Source organism: Suillus plorans, assembly GCF_016647745.1.
Source record: "Suillus plorans strain S12 chromosome Unknown HD556scaffold_13, whole genome shotgun sequence".
NCBI classification, from domain to species: Eukaryota; Fungi; Basidiomycota; class Agaricomycetes; order Boletales; family Suillaceae; genus Suillus; species Suillus plorans.
The window spans coordinates 23,345-38,959 of record NW_024537397.1 but is presented as its reverse complement, the minus strand read 5'-3'; the positions used below and the strand labels follow the sequence as shown (position 1 = coordinate 38,959).

At 45.9% G+C, this 15,615-nt stretch overlaps 5 protein-coding genes across 5 annotated transcripts; 1 reads left to right on the top strand and 4 right to left on the bottom strand.

Moving 5' to 3' along the window:
* Positions 1-1,107: 1,107 nt before the first annotated feature.
* On the bottom strand, positions 1,108-2,878 carry HD556DRAFT_1232173 (general substrate transporter; the record flags this gene model as incomplete). Its single annotated transcript, XM_041297491.1, has 3 exons — positions 1,108-2,243; positions 2,295-2,590; positions 2,643-2,878. 3 exons carry the CDS (start codon positions 2,876-2,878, stop codon positions 1,108-1,110), a joined length of 1,668 nt encoding a protein of 555 aa, XP_041163109.1.
* A 1,532-nt stretch (positions 2,879-4,410) lies between these two features.
* On the top strand, positions 4,411-5,344 carry HD556DRAFT_1461579 (uncharacterized protein; the record flags this gene model as incomplete). Its single annotated transcript, XM_041308262.1, has 4 exons — positions 4,411-4,461; positions 4,530-4,665; positions 4,971-5,031; positions 5,128-5,344. The coding sequence occupies 4 exons, from the start codon at positions 4,411-4,413 to the stop codon at positions 5,342-5,344; spliced, it is 465 nt and encodes a 154-aa protein (XP_041163108.1).
* Positions 5,345-5,831: 487 nt separating this feature from the next.
* On the bottom strand, positions 5,832-7,224 carry HD556DRAFT_1461577 (uncharacterized protein; the record flags this gene model as incomplete). Its single annotated transcript, XM_041308261.1, has 2 exons — positions 5,832-6,701; positions 6,760-7,224. Coding segments are annotated over 2 exons (1,335 nt in total), but the record flags the coding sequence as incomplete, so codon positions are not given.
* Positions 7,225-8,321: 1,097 nt separating this feature from the next.
* On the bottom strand, positions 8,322-10,039 carry HD556DRAFT_1461574 (uncharacterized protein; the record flags this gene model as incomplete). The annotated part of the gene is made up of 12 exons (XM_041308260.1): positions 8,322-8,525; positions 8,581-8,635; positions 8,693-8,930; positions 8,982-9,116; positions 9,168-9,227; positions 9,475-9,488; positions 9,548-9,576; positions 9,639-9,677; positions 9,733-9,747; positions 9,800-9,819; positions 9,870-9,902; positions 9,967-10,039. 12 exons carry the CDS (start codon positions 10,037-10,039, stop codon positions 8,322-8,324), a joined length of 915 nt encoding a protein of 304 aa, XP_041163106.1.
* Positions 10,040-12,390: 2,351 nt separating this feature from the next.
* On the bottom strand, positions 12,391-14,094 carry HD556DRAFT_1440128 (uncharacterized protein; the record flags this gene model as incomplete). Its single annotated transcript, XM_041306067.1, has 11 exons — positions 12,391-12,594; positions 12,650-12,701; positions 12,758-13,011; positions 13,457-13,488; positions 13,538-13,551; positions 13,608-13,636; positions 13,700-13,738; positions 13,798-13,812; positions 13,865-13,884; positions 13,934-13,966; positions 14,022-14,094. 11 exons carry the CDS (start codon positions 14,092-14,094, stop codon positions 12,391-12,393), a joined length of 765 nt encoding a protein of 254 aa, XP_041163105.1.
* Positions 14,095-15,615: the final 1,521 nt, after the last annotated feature.

Here is a 15,615-nt window from a genome sequence, read left to right as displayed (position 1 = left end):
CCTTGCTCTTATATCCTAGAAGGAAAGAAGACGGTAAGGCTTGGCACTCGTATCAGAATGATTGCGCTTTCTAGCGGACTTGACTTGAGGGTAAGAGTATAGGCAGAACCGAAGGTTGGCGGATAAATAATCCAGAGCATGCGGATGAAGAACTACTGACAATGCAAGTGTCGTCCGGTGAGAACGAGACCGAATTAACTGCACCAGAATTAGTGTGTGTTGGCGATAGGACACCTACGTGTGCTACCAGTCGGCCGGAAGATATCGATTAGCCTGAGCCTCTGGTACTTGCGTCTCTCTTTGCTTCTTTTCCTTTTTCGAGTCTTTATCGCATGTTGACTCCTTCGACACCACATGTTATCTCCACCGGCGTCGTCACAGTCGTCACTGGTAGCGTCGTTCCGTCTCGGACATCTTGACATTCGATACTCAAATTCCTGTTGCACCCAGTACATTCAAAGCGAGGTAAAAATCTGAGACAACATAGTGAGATGAAATGTATAGTTCATTGCAATTGTGTACAGTATGGCATGTAATCACGATATCCGTGACGAAGGGGAGAGTACGAGAGCACCATCAAAATGAAGCACGTAAACATGATGTGACCTGTGAAGCTTTGAAATATGAACCGCCAGTTGGAGAGGGAGAAAGCACCGGAAAGAACAAATGAACGGGGGATGAGATCGAGGCAATGTGAAGAGTAGGGGAGGTTCCGGCACGATAGAGAACTTGATGCAGCCTTCCAGGACTGACAAGTCTGGAGGGTCATTGCCTTGCGGACTCCCCAGTCTGTTGAGGTGCGGTGATCCTAATGAAGCTGCTAAGAAGGAAAAATCGATGATAGGAGAAGAGATCACTTTAGTTGCCTCAAACGACTAGGATAGAACAGAAGACATGTTTGTAAAGATGCAAGTTACTATTGAAAAGCTTGGAAGTATTATTCCGAAAGGTGGGGAGAACAAATTCTTGAGCTGCGCTACACAAGTAGTACTACAATTGAGTCATAAAGTCCGAACTTCATATACGGTCATTATACGAAACACGACGTGACACAAACGTAACAAAAACAGAAACATATACAAACCATCGTAACATACACTGGAACGTTCATATAATGATGTCCCCATCCCACTTCTGTAAACCTCCCTGCACTAACTCTCCGTCCGATTGTGATTTGAGGTCCTTCAAAACCTCAGTACTATCTGTGGACAGTGCATCGATAGCTTTCAGCTCATGCACAGTGGCGGCGCGGCGCGTCCCAATGAAAATCCGACCCCCAGGCGCATCTTCCAGCGAGCGAATAATGAGATCCTTCTCGAAAAGATATTTGATATCTTCCAGCGCGTATCCAGTCGTCTCCGGTAGGAAGAAATAGACCCACATCGCCATTATTAAACAAGTGATGCCGAAAACAAGATATGTTCCATAGGATATGCGCTCAAGCATGGTGGGCGTGACCTGGGCAAGAGCGTATGTCATAATCCGGTCGGTTCCGCATGCAAGGGACAAGACAAGTTGACGGAGATGTCCTGGGGCAACTTCAGCGTTGAAGACGTGGGGGGTGAATCCCCAGCCTACGCTAAAGGCCACGGCATAGATATATACAGCAACAATAGATATGTATGTCGCTGGCCCAATGCTCTCGTTGGGGTGAGCACCAGCATACCCACCGATCCATAGCATCATCAGTCCCTGCACTAGGCCACCATAGATCATGGTCCTCTTCCGACCCCAGCTGTCGATAATGTGGGTCAAGGTGAAGCATGTGACGACGAATTTCACGACACCATAGATGCCGGTATCAAGTAGTGTCGAGGAAGTACTGGATAAACCAAGGCTGGCGAATATTTGGGGAGTGTAGTAAGTGATAGCGATTGCGCCGGACCACTGCTGAAATATGATAACGATGGAAGGAATGATGCAGCGCAGAAATATGATTTTCGATTCTCCCATTTTACGAATTTGGGTGATCAGCGAAAGGTTTTGCTTCCCAACGAGATCGACACGAATCTCGTGGAGAGTCAGCACAATGGCATCATCATCCTGATCTCTTCTCGCGATATATGCGAGGACTGCAGCTGCTTCTTCGTATCGGCCGCGCTCAACGAGCCATCGGGGAGACTCGGGCTGGAAAAACATCAAAAATAAAAAGAGTACTCCAGGTACAATCTGGACAATAATGGGCAACCGCCACTGCATTTGTCCTGGTGAGATATTGAGAGAAGCGCCGTAATTGACCCAAACTATGCATCGCCTGTCAGATTAAATCCCACAGGTCTACGATGGACACCCACAAGCCAGCATATTTCCAAGTGCTATTCCGAGTGGGATGCTGCCAAGGCATCGACCGCGTATAGCTCTTGGAGAACATTCGGATACGTACGTTGGCACTAAAGCTGATAACAAACCAATTCCAATGCCAGCGAAGAAACGAGAGAAGTACAAGACTTTCAGTGCAACTTGTGCGGACATTCCAATTCCAGTTGTCGACTGAATAGTGATTCCAATGAGAAATATGACTGCGGAAGCTAACAGGCTAGGCTTCCGCCCAAATCGACTTGAAAAGTAGGTCGAAGACAATGCCCCAAAGCTGGTGACGTGACTTTAGCCGAATAAGTTTTCATGCTTGAATATACACTCACAAGCCTCCTGCTTGCAGGACCGAGACGATATTTCCGCTCAAGCTGGCGCGTGCAGAGGGTGAATCCGAGAGCAGACCGAAATAACTTTGGAATGATGGTAACGCGAGCATACCGCCCATTAAACTTACGTCCCAACCAAAGCAGGTGAATCCCACTACCCCCGCCGAGAATGCAAGAAAGTATGCATTGCGATACTGAATGATGTCTTGGAGTTCCTTCTTCGAGGAAGCGGTCATCATACGAGGGTATAGATTGCTCACGAAGAGTGAGCGAGTAAGGCCCAGATATATAGAGTGGCGAAGGATTGGTATCGTGATGTAAACAACTTGAACTTGAACTTAAATGGGATCCTAGCTTTGAGTTTACAAGCATGTGATCATGGTGATTCTAGCTTAACTCCAAGGTACTTCTGCTGCGCCCATCAGATAATGATGAGTCCTTTAGGGTGCGTTACGTTGATTGCAGGGCCTATACGTCGTAATGACTTGATGTTGCCTCGAGTAATGAAAATAAGGACACGCTCTGCACATATTGTCATATAATGGTACATAAAACAATATGACTTTCTCACCAGTCCTCTGATGCGGCATAAATTCTGACAGCGGCAGGCTAGACCTGACAACCTAAGTGCTTCCCCGCGTTTCGTTACTGTCATCGGAGTTGCATCAGAAAAATGCTTTTCCACCAGGTTTGCGATATCTGTTGAACGTGATGCCTATTGGCCTCGCCAGGGCCCCAATGACACGCATAGCCGCCATGTGTTATCTATGTGTCACCAATGCGGCTAACCACGGCTGTGTTGAGATGGCCATTGAGTCAACTTGAAGGAGGTGTATGCTGTGGTAAGAAATATCAGGGAAACGTAACTCACTACAGAGTGCTACAGAGCGCTCTGTAGCACAATCCAACCCGCTGACAAGCTTGTGGCATGGTAGTCACGTCTGACTTGCCACGATCCGGGTCTCGGGTGAGCAGTTACATGTAGTCGTCGGATAGGTCAACGGCACCTGTGAGCAAGACACGTGGATGTCGTTTTTGGTTGCAATGAGCCCCTAATTACATAAAGAATGCACCCGAAGCGAGCAAGCTGATTGCAACCTACTTTAAGGATAGACTAGGGAAGTTGGACAGTGATGAGATCTATCACCACTGCGAAATTGTTCGGCTCTGAGCTCCAGTACTAGTAAGGTACGAGCAAAAACTCAGGTGAAGGAGTTGAGTATTTTCCAGAGGTACTACTTACTGATTTATCAGAGCTGGCGACGTTCCTGAAGTTTTTCTTACATTACACTGCTGGTACCGTGTTTTCGCCACAGCTTGGCAGCCGAACGGTGGCTCCGGGAGTGGTAATAGCTTGAGGTCATCGATCATCTACCGTGCGGTGGCGCTGCATTTAGTGCTAACAATTTTGTCTTATCAGCAAGAATACCCCCGGGCCCGACAACAGAAATGACCTGAAAGCGAATATCTGAGCACTTACTCGGACGTGGCTCCCGACATCCCACTGAGTAATGAGTGACCTGTTACTGTTCCGAAACTGTTCGGCTCCCGAATCTTCTGAAGAACAAGGTACGTGCAAGGATCAAATTACATACTCGACCAGGACTCCAGTCACCGGCCTTCAACAAATTCATTTTTCGTCCAGGGTTTCGGGTGCGCCTGCCTCAGGCAGGTGCTTGTATGTCTATGCTTTTTGTCCCAGTACATGTTCTGTCGTGCATGTATTAACGCTCACTCGTCATCTCAGGATGTCTGTTTTCTTGCAACGATGTCGTGGTTCGAGTGGGTGAGGAATCAGTTGGTTTTTCTTGTTCTCAGTGTGAGTCGCTGTCTTACACCCATTGTTTTGTTATTCAACGTTTTACGTCGCGCTCACATGACCTTCAGGCTTCTGCAGAGGTCTCCATCCTGTCCGTCGCCGCACTTAATCCATCGTGGTTTACTGTGTCGCCTGTGTCCTACGAAATCAATCTGGACTGTTTGACGGTTTCCATCCTGCGTGATGCTACCCAGCGCATTCGATGTAAGCGGTCAGATGCACGACTGAAGGCCAAGACCGGTGGCCCGTTCTTGTATCTGACATACAGTTCCCTTGCGACAGTACTCGACGAGCAGGCTTCATAATCAAACAGTAAATATATTAGACAAGTATATTTCAACTTAAAGTAGTGGTAGTCAACATAATTACACAAAAGTTAGCCAGTGACAGTGGCAAACTCTCACTGTCAAGGGACAAACCTTTGTCAAAGAAACCGGGAGATAGCCTCGCTGATGCGATTCATTTATTGCAGTCACTCAACCTTTTTCGACCGCTGATTGCTTGTACAGCTAGCAGGACGAGTTATTACATCACACTAAGGGACAACGTGTATAAGCACAACACAGACAAGTAAGTCCGCAGCCTAACGTTTATGGTAATACCTCACCTTTCTTTAGCCTGCAGGAGCTCGCGTTTACGTTGTGCCATTCTTATAACTTCGTGAAGGAACTCTGAGGATAACCTAGACCGACCTTCGTCAAAGAGCCTGGAAGATAAGTTGGCTCTTCTCTGTCAGCTTGAAGTGAGAGTAGCAAGTTTCTGGCCAGATGCACAAACTCGTTCGTCAAACAACCCAAAGATACTTGTCCTGATAGTGCTGGTCAAGGACATAATGAGGCGAGAGGAGATAAACGAAGTGGGAAAAGTCATTCAAGTTGGATGAGTGGCAGGTTATGTATTCCGAAAAATAAGCGGACTTACTAAGATTTACTTGGGCTAGGAACACTGGCCGAAGTGTTGCTGGGGTCCAAGGGTGACTAACTAACGTCACCTAGCACGTACCTTGTTCTTTTGACGATTTGGGAGCCAAACAGTTTCGGAACAGTAACAGGGGACTCACAACTCATCCCACTCGAGGTTGCCATACACTCGGGTTGATTATTGCTGTGTTCATTGTCTTCGTGACCATCATGGTAGGGAATATCTGGGTTGAGGTTCCCCGATTCTGTATGTGTCAAAGGAGAGGAAGACGAGTGCGACATCATCGCTCCACTATAATGGTTTGAAAACATTCCAGTTCGTTCAAGTTTTTTTCATGATGGACCTCTAAGCCTCTTGTGTGTAAGTTACATCACCACACAATATGTATACATGACTGGATTGTAATGATTGATAAAGTTAAAAACAAGTTGAGAGGTCTACTGAAAGTGTCGCACTAGCATATCGTGATCGTGCTGCTGCAATATAGGGTTTAATCCTCTCACTCCTGCCGGCCACTCAATATTGATAGAGTCGATGGATACAGGATATGTAACCCGGCCTTCGCATCCAGCCCAGTCAAAATCGATAAGTTGCACCTTGTTTTCCTTCGTGATCATAATATTTGGTTTCCGAAGATCACCAAACACGAAACCACGCTCATGACAGTACTCAATTGCTTTAGTGAGGTCCTGTTTGAAACTGCGAGGTAGTGCCCGTGCATTAGAGGCCGTCGTTCCATCCACATACTCCATAACTACCATCCGCAGCTCGCCATACGATGGCATGTGTGGCATGGTATCGATTGGTCCGTAGTACAAAAGCTTCGGCGCGAACCCTGCTTCCGCCATCGCCATGTGGACGTCCGCACCGTACCTGGTGACAAACTTCACGACAACATGGATCGAGTCGGTCTCGACGGTCTTCGCTAGGTATGTTACACAGGCAGGATGGGGTTCGAGAGGCTGCTGATGTGTAAATTTCACAACCTTGCCGTCCCGTTTGTAGGTATCTGGGGTTGGGAAAAAACGAGAGTGTGCAACAGGATGTGATATGTCATAACGCGGCTCATCGCACTTGAAGACCTTGTTATCATACCAGTCTTTGAGTAGAGTGATTGATTCTTTGAGTGCATGCATGACGCGCCCAATTCGAAGGCAGTGATCATCATTCAGTGAGGAGCGGGTTGGGATCCAGATGAAGTCCGTAAGATGTTGGACGATACACTTCTCCCTGAGGACTGCGCCAAGAACCACTAGCCGAGGTCCAGCACATGCAATCAAGAACACAGGACAATTGCACATGAAGGGGAGCTCCGCTTCCTATAGAACAAGCATCAGTGACAAGAATAACAAATATTAAAGTGTCAAATCAGTGTACCTTCTGACATGAGATGCGCAAAAAGGAGAAAGACGCCTGGACAGAAGGGTCAGAACCTCCATCTCCAAAGTCGTCCTTCTCTTCATCTACAATCAGGCATATTGGGATCTTGTCGTGAAATGCAAAGATTACACCATCTGAGATACATTTGCCATCACGAATCTGCTCTTTCACAAAACAGTGTCCGAGCATGTTATCCAGTAGAGAAACAAGATTTGACCTGCGGTCATCTTCTTTGGAATAAACGGTTGCAAATTCAGCCATGAGAGTCGGAGTGGCACAGAGTATGTCATCGGGCACTTCGTATGTAGGGTCGAACACTTTACTTGAGAAGAACGCAAATGCCGGGTTGAATAACTGGATTGGTGGCGCAGTTGTGTCAACCGGTTTGCTTTGAGCGTAGCGTCCATCGTATATTTTGCGAGGCCCACCCTGGATTGCACGATATTGATTGGATTTAGCAGCTGCTGAAGGAGGAAGGCAGTCGGATCCTGATTCGAGGGTGTTTTTGAACTCTTTGAGTGGAAGATATTTGAGTGGCTCAACCTCGAAAACTAGTTGGTGTAATCTCACCTGTGTTGAGCCATGCTAGGATGTCAGTTGGGTCTTCCACAACTTTGCCCTGAGTGACTGTAGGAAGTCGCACAACGATATGAATATACCTGGGCTCCACTCCATCTGGAAACGCTTCTGACATCTCAGTTAACGTGTCCTCCAACTCAACGCCACCCTTGATACCGCCCTCGATCCCGATCGTGTCGAGCAAGTGCAAATCTTTTCTGTTGATTTTGACCTTGGAAAGCATCGGATTTTCAGCACCAGATCATGGGAATCAATCTCTCACCTGCCATATCTCGAGATCGTCAGCATCAACACAATCAAACCGATTCTTCTTCTGGTCCTTGATAGCAACTCTCAAATGGCCCACGGTCTTTGTGCTCTCGATGTCGATAGGAAAGACATGCTTTGGGCCATCCCCAAGGATCCAACAATTGAGCTCGAATGTGTGTGACATGAACGTTGGAATAGCTGTACGAAGTCTAGAGAAGACTTAGCGGAAGTTAATAGAACAACGCTGAGGTGGGAAAAGACGTGAAGGAGGTACATATGAGTCTATGGAGGATCTGTGGCTGAGTGACGAAGGTGCTATACAGTACATAGCAAGAAGAAAGAGAAATAACATATCTAGAACGTGCTTATGTCAACAACAGGATGGACTAAAACTTAAGAATGCTATATTAGCGACGCGCGCGTCACGTGATTCAGACAATTAAGAAAATGACCTTCAGTCGAACTTCTCATTGTCCAAGCTTGGAGTTCCGACAACACGTAGAATCAGCTGTTTGGGCATTAAGAACTGGTTTGGTGGCTAGTCATTCCAGATGATTTTTCAGCTCGCCACTTAGTGCAAGTGTGAGTGCTTCACTGACTTCCAGTATTGACAACAAGAAATGGGTCTGACTAGACCTTTCAAATATATTTCGAGACACCATGACAATGAAAACCAGGACAGATCCTTGATTAAATCTCTCCTTCCTATAGAACACTCCACAAGCATTTTCCTACACAGTATTGCTAGTTGTTATATGTACATGCTTCTGGAAGACAATTGAATTCATGCTAGTTTCGGCGTCGGATTCGGCCACGAGTTTGGCGTGATATTCTCGAACACTGAGGATGAGGCGTGGTCCTAGAACAAACATCTGCACGCCAAATAATATCTGGCAAGTGCAATAGAGAACTATAGCATCTATAGAATATATATTCTACAAAAATGATGAGCAGTGGTTACAAATAGATGTCAGCGAAAAGCGGGCGCACCGCTGCGATCTCCGGAGAGACATAAAAAAGCTGGAGGCAAGAGACACAAGCAAAGCTATTACGCGAGGAATTTTAGCAGAACAAGATAACTACATTCACATTATCAGCTCACCTTACAAAATAAAGCACGTGAGATTTAATCAGCACTCTGAAACAGTCCCCAATAATCGATCCGGTTGATAGGCCGAATCGTCGCAGCTCAAGGAAATGTTTCACAACAATCCAGACTGAAAGACACAGTGCGAGGACCTCCCAAACAGTATTGAGCATCCAAAGCATTGAAATCAGAAGCTGGGCGTCTCCCTCAAACCCATAATTGCACATATATGTGCCAGAGAGTATCAGCTCCTCTGGTGTTCGTCCAATGAGCTGCGTTCTCCATGTTGACAAGTAAAGCTTACCCGTTACAATATATTTGAGTGCTATTGCCATGAGTACTCCGCAGCCGATATTTATGGCTAGGAAGATAATAACAAGGAAGATAAGGATCGTTTTAGATCCCTGGTACATGGCATGTAAGCGAGCAATCATGATGACTTGTCTCAGTCGAATCAATATCACGGAATTATTGCAGCTGGGTAACTCACCGCCCAACATAGCAGGTATGATCACATTTGTCCCGTTTAGTGCGTAGCCCGTAATAGTGCCTAAAACACCCAATTAGCGATCGCCCTCGTACTAAGATAAAATACTCGGACTTACACCTATCGAGTCGTTATGATGAACCAACTTCAATTGTTAGAATATCACTCACCCCTAAAAATTAATGTATTCATTGGATGGGAATGGGTGGGTTGCAGAATACTCACTGCATCTGTGAGCGAGACCATTGGCATATATGCTGCCAGTGTGTGTAACTGGTCAGAAGAATCGCACAGTGCATAAGAGACTTACGCAGAATGCTGACACTGATGATGAGATGGCTATTAGCACAGCGCTAAAAAGATTGTTGGCCTCAAAAACATACACAGAATACGGTAGTCCAATATAACGTATCTAGAACATTTTTCGATCAGCACAACTGCTAATCACCCCATAGTATAGCATTGGGTACGAACAATCAGGTACAGCACAGTCAAGGAAGACCAGCGTTGTCTCTGTCACGAATTCATTGGATTCATTTTTCTTCTGATGCGAGACTCTGCCACTCACCCAGATTAGTTCGATCTATGCAATTGTTCTTAGTGAGTTGGCTGCTCGGACAATAGCGCCGACCTACCTCTTGTCCGAGTGTTAATACTGAAAATATCATGAGAATATCAACGATTTTCGAACACTGTCCCACTCACCCCAATCGTACAACACCACGATGCCTGCGGCAACTGCGAAACCACAAGTCGATGTTAGATCAAGAGGTTCGAGACATCACAAACTGATACGACGAACCAATCCAATAGCTATTCAAAATGTTCAAATTGATCATGGGCCACCAACTAGGATCATTTGAGACCAGGGTCATATTCGAGGGATGGGCGTGAGTGAGCGGGGGATATTGGGGGTTATAATGATCTAATGTTCGTGCTAGATATACCAACGTTCGGGCCGCCTGTTTGTACCGCCGAGATCTGCATGATGCATGTACGGGTGATGCCGCGCGTATATCGTTAACGTTTACGTTCAAGTTTTCCAATATCCAGAACGTTCTCTGACCGGTGCTGGCATTTTACTACCCCTCACGAAGTCTCACCTAGTGCCATCATGATATGGCTTCATCAGGGAATACCATACTATGCGTCATTCGCACCCACTAGTTGTGGATGTATGGAAATGCGCCAAACACGAGAGTATTTCCTGTGCGAATGCTTTCTATTGATAGACTTGTGATCTGACTATATGTTATGTATCTGTTTTGAGAGTGGGGAGATTTAAATGAATCTGATGCTGTGCTTGAACTGGTCGATCTCTGAGTCGGAGTCGAAGCACGGAGTTTGAAAATATGCAGGTACTATTTGTGCCGGATGTTGTCGTACTAGCACAGACATTGTGTGCAGGCACCAGCCGTTCTGCTTATTGCCACGCCGTGAGTGAGAAGAGAATTGTCCTCCTCCTTGCTGATGCATCGCGAATTATTGTCATTATGTTTGATACTACTCATCGCACCCTATCCGTTATACTTCTCACACTTTCATTTTCACAAATATGATTTCACCATTTGCCTGAGTCTAGTCCAGATGTCAGATGCTCACTTTAGTCGTGTCCTGCGAACCAGTGCCACCGTATTGTCAACCATCTGGGCTTCTACTCGGATATATGATGTATCTCGAATGGGTTTATCCTTGGGGCTATCAGCTCAGACACGCTGCTTTTACTTCCATGTTCCACAGAACCTTTGCATTGCGCCCCACATGTCCGGCCCAGATGGATGATTGCACACTTTTGTTGTGCTCAGATGACTGGCGCCTTAGTGATACTTTGTCAAGTGCGCTTTACTCCCCGCTCAGCACACCGCATTTCCTTTCCAAGCACATCCAAGATAGAAGCAAATACTCGAGCCGTAAGTTTTTTAATAACCATAATACTCTGTGTCGTTGAATCGTGCTCGAAACTAGACGATTGTTGTTGAAGACATGTCTATCTAATAGTGGTCAGCGATGCATTGGTTCAATCAGATCATCGGCGCCCAATCAGTTAACTAGTGGACATCAACAGCCTTTTCCCTTCACGCACGATTTCGCACTACTTCTCTACTGCACAGACGAAGTATAATGAGGACGTCCGAGCATTCTAGCGGATCTGACGCATTATCAACTATCTGCGGTTTCATGACTTGCTCAAGTCGCTTCTTCCTTTGCTTTACTCTGGCACATGACAGTGCTATCAGATCCAAGTACGCATATGAAAATATCATGGTCGGCGCTTTCCTGATACATTTTCCAGTCGGCTCGATGCCCTCGGACTTGAAGCTCTTATCTCTTTGCCACGCGCATTCATTCGTGACAGATGCATATACTCACCCCATAAGTGCCTTTTTAGTATTTTCGTGCTCGATATCGTTGAATCATGCCTGAATAGTGCTTCCTTCCACTCTTGACCTACGATTATTTACTACTTCTCTCCTGTCCAGATGGATGATATGGGGGAACGCGTCTGGCCGGTTACACTTATATCTATGACCCTCAGACATTCAACAGTAAGGGCTTGACTCACAAGCACCTTCGAAGGTGGACAGCGTGGAGAGGGACAATCAGCGACGAGTCCATTCAGAGAATACATTGACCACTCTAATGGCTTCCCAGGCACAACTCTGTCGTATGGTGCCGCTGAGAGAAGGCGGGAGTCGATATGCTGCAGAACCCTTGTACTATCAATTGTGTGAACTCAGACACGCTACTTCTACTTTCCATTCGTTCGATCCAGATGATGGATATATGTATGTATGTATCTCGATCGGTACTTTACTCTGACGGTCTTGGTACCTCCAACAGATCACTGCAAGGATACAAACCCGACGCACAATCTGCAGTCGCATGGGCGGAACGCTCCGATGGTGTGACTCCGATCAACGTATTTATGCATGCGATTCAGAATATCGTGGTCGATGTCTAATCAATAATTTATAGGTGCGCTTGAGGCTTGAGGCTCTGGTTCTCTAATTTTCTAATCTAGCTCCGCATCCCATCTCCTTGCCATACTCGTTTGTGATAGAGGCATATAGTCAAGCCACGAAAGGGCGAGTCACTGACTTCCGACAAGAAATGGGTTTGTCTATATCAATCTCGTCTTAAATATGCTTCAAAACACTAATGTAAATACTACGACGGATCCTCCGCCGATTATCTCATCCCTGTAAAACACTCGGCAAGCATTTCCTTACACAGTACTGCTAGTTGGTATATGTACACGCTCCTGGAAGACAATCGAATTTATGCTAGTTTCTGCGTCGGATTCGGCCACGAGGTTGGCGTGATATTCTCGAACACTAAGGACGAGGCGTGGTCCCAGCACAAACAACTGCACGCCGAAGACGAATTCACGAATACCACCGAAGATTTGAGTTCCAATAAAAGATGGATTCTACAGAGATGGTGAGCAGTGGTTACAAGCAGATGTCAACGACAGGTCGGCATACCTGCAACTCTGGAGAGAGAATAACAAATTGGATGCACGAGACACAGACAAAGCTGGTATGTATGGAACTTCAGCAGAGAAGATAACCGTATTCGCATTACAATCTCACCTTGCAAAATAAAGCACGTGAGATTCCATCAGCACCCTGAAACAGTCCCCGATAATCGATCTCGATAAACCGAGTCGTCGCAGGTCATGGAAATGTTTCACAGCAACCCGGACTGAAAGACACAATGCGAGGACCTCCCAAATGGTGTAAAGCATCCAAAGCATTGAAATCAGAAGCTGGGCATTCTCCTCATATTCGTAATCGCACGTATATGTGCCAGAGAGTATCAGTACCTCTGGTGCTCGTCCAATGAGCTGTATTCTTCAAGTCAACAAATAAAGCTTACCCATTACAATATATTTGAATGCTATTGCCATAAGTACTCCGCAGCCGATGTTGATAGCTAGGAGGATAGTAACAAGGAAGATAAGCATTATTCTAGATCCCTGATACATTGCATGCAAGCGAGCAATCATGATGACTTGTCTCGGTCGAATCAATATCACGGAATTATTGCAGCTGGGTAACTCACCGCCCAACATAGCAGGTACGATCACACTTGCTACATTTATTGTGTAGTACGTAAAATTACCTAAAACACTCGAGAATTAGCGACGGTACTAGCATCAAACACTCGAACTCACACCTATCGAGTCATTATGTTGAGCCAAGTTGAATGGTCGGAATCTCACTCACCCCTGCAAATGAGTGTATTCGTTATTCATTGGATGAGAATGAGATCGGTTGGGAAATACTCACTGCTTCTGTCTTCGGGACCAATGGCATATATGCTGTGCGCCACCGGTCAGAAGAATCGAGCATGATGCATATGAGACATACCCAGAATGTTGACACTGATTACGAGATGGGCTATTAGCATAGTACCAACTTGTTGGCTTTAGAAACATACACATAATATGGTATTCCGACATAACGTATCTAGAATATTTTGGAGTCAGCATGACTTGCCAACTACGCTATAGCATAACACGAGGTACGAACAACTAGGTATAGCACAGTTATTAGAGACCAGCGTTGCCTCTGTCGCAAGTTTATTGTATTTCCTTGTGTTTCTTCTGATATGGGACTTTGTCACTCACCCAGATTAGCTCAATCTATGACACCAGTCTTAGCGAGTTGGCTGCTGCTGCGATAACATCGACGTACCTCTTGTCCGAGTGTTAAGACTGGAAATATTATGAGAATATCAAGGTTGTAGAAAGCTGTGCTGCTCACCCCAATCGTATACCACCACGACGCCTATTGCGACTGTGAAACCGCAAGTCGACGTTAGATCGAGACATTATCAACTGATATGACAAACCTGAGAAATAGCTTGAATGAATATTTGAATTGATTATCGGCCACGAGCTGGGATCATTTGAGACCAGAGTCATATTCGAGGGAAGGGTTTGAGTGAGTAAGAGATGCTGGGGGGTTATAACGACGTAGTGTTTGTGCTAGTATACACTGCTGTTCAAACGTTCACCGCTTGTATCGCCAGAATTGGCATACCCGTCTCCGAGTCTGATTCAATGGGTGGCGGGCCCTTGAGTCACGATTGTGATGCGACATCAATCAAAAATGGAAGTCCTAGGTATCAATTGAATGAAAGTAGATTTTGGTTTCCAACCAATACCAATCTACCGGTCAGAGAATTCGAACATTCTGCTGGTGGATGTGAACATTAACGAGTATTGTTTGGTGCAAATGTTTGTCACCACTGAAGCTTGAAGCTTTGAAGTACTGAACCCAGAGTCCCAGACTAGTCGAACAAAGATAAATTTGAAATTTATAGCCAGTCGCGTGATGCCGTTTTGGCTGTGACTCGTCATCGTTTCTTCGAATATCCCATGTTGTTGGGAACTCTCCTGCACAATGCACATTATTCAACGGAGTACCAGCCTCAAGCACATGGCTAGAGTGAACAAAGAAAGTCATTCCAGTAGTCTTCATTCCATCAGGTATGTCCCGCCTAACCTTGTGAAGTTGCAAACTAGCACTCCTGATAGCTGTCGAAGATACTTATCTTCAGTGAAGACCTCATCATTTCCTCACGGGCATTCGAGTATCTTGTCCAGAAGGTCTAGTTTCTTTCCTGCAGGAAGCTTGATGGTAAGCTTCTTGGAAATGGTTCGTTTCTTCTTCGCCATCGATATACTCCAGGCTATACTGTCAGATTGAAGCTTAAATAAGTGTGATTAGACACGAAGTGTGATGCAAAAAGTGTCTAGTTTGCTGATGTGTGTAGCTTGATGCTTCAAAGAAGCACCTTGATGCTTCAAAACTTCGTGTGTCTGCCATGATGCTTAAAGGCTTCCCACGATGCATAAAATCTTAGACGCACCTCATTTGGCAGGCTAGATCCCTTTGTGCATTTGGTTCCTCCTTCGCTGGCCTTCCCCAGGGCTTCCCACGATGCATAAAACCCTAGACGCACCTCGTTTGGCAGGCTAGATCCCTTTGTGCGTTTGGCTGGCCTTCCCCAGGGCTTCCCACGATGCATAAAACCTTAGACGCACCTTGTTTGGCAGGCTAGATCCCTTTGTGCGTTTGTTTCCTCCTTGGCTGCCGTTTCCCTCCCCTTCCTGGCATCTCCCCTCGGTGCCTCTTAGGTTCTTGTCTTCATTTCCCAGCTTCTCGTCTGTTTTTGTGCTTGTGGGTTGCCATATCGGCTCTGTTCTCGACCCAGCTGTTAGTTGTTATGTTCCTTGATGTACATTTTGATATTATACATCATATAAGCATGTTTCTCCTTGATGCGAAGAAGTTAGGGCCATTTCTCCCGCAAGTTCTTGATTTGATGTGATCGAGATCGAGATTTGAGCAAGAAATTTCACTAAGTCCAGCAACTTGTATGTGCACCTATTTTTTCAACAAGTCCAGTACCTTTTATGCGCACCTATTTTTGCTAATGA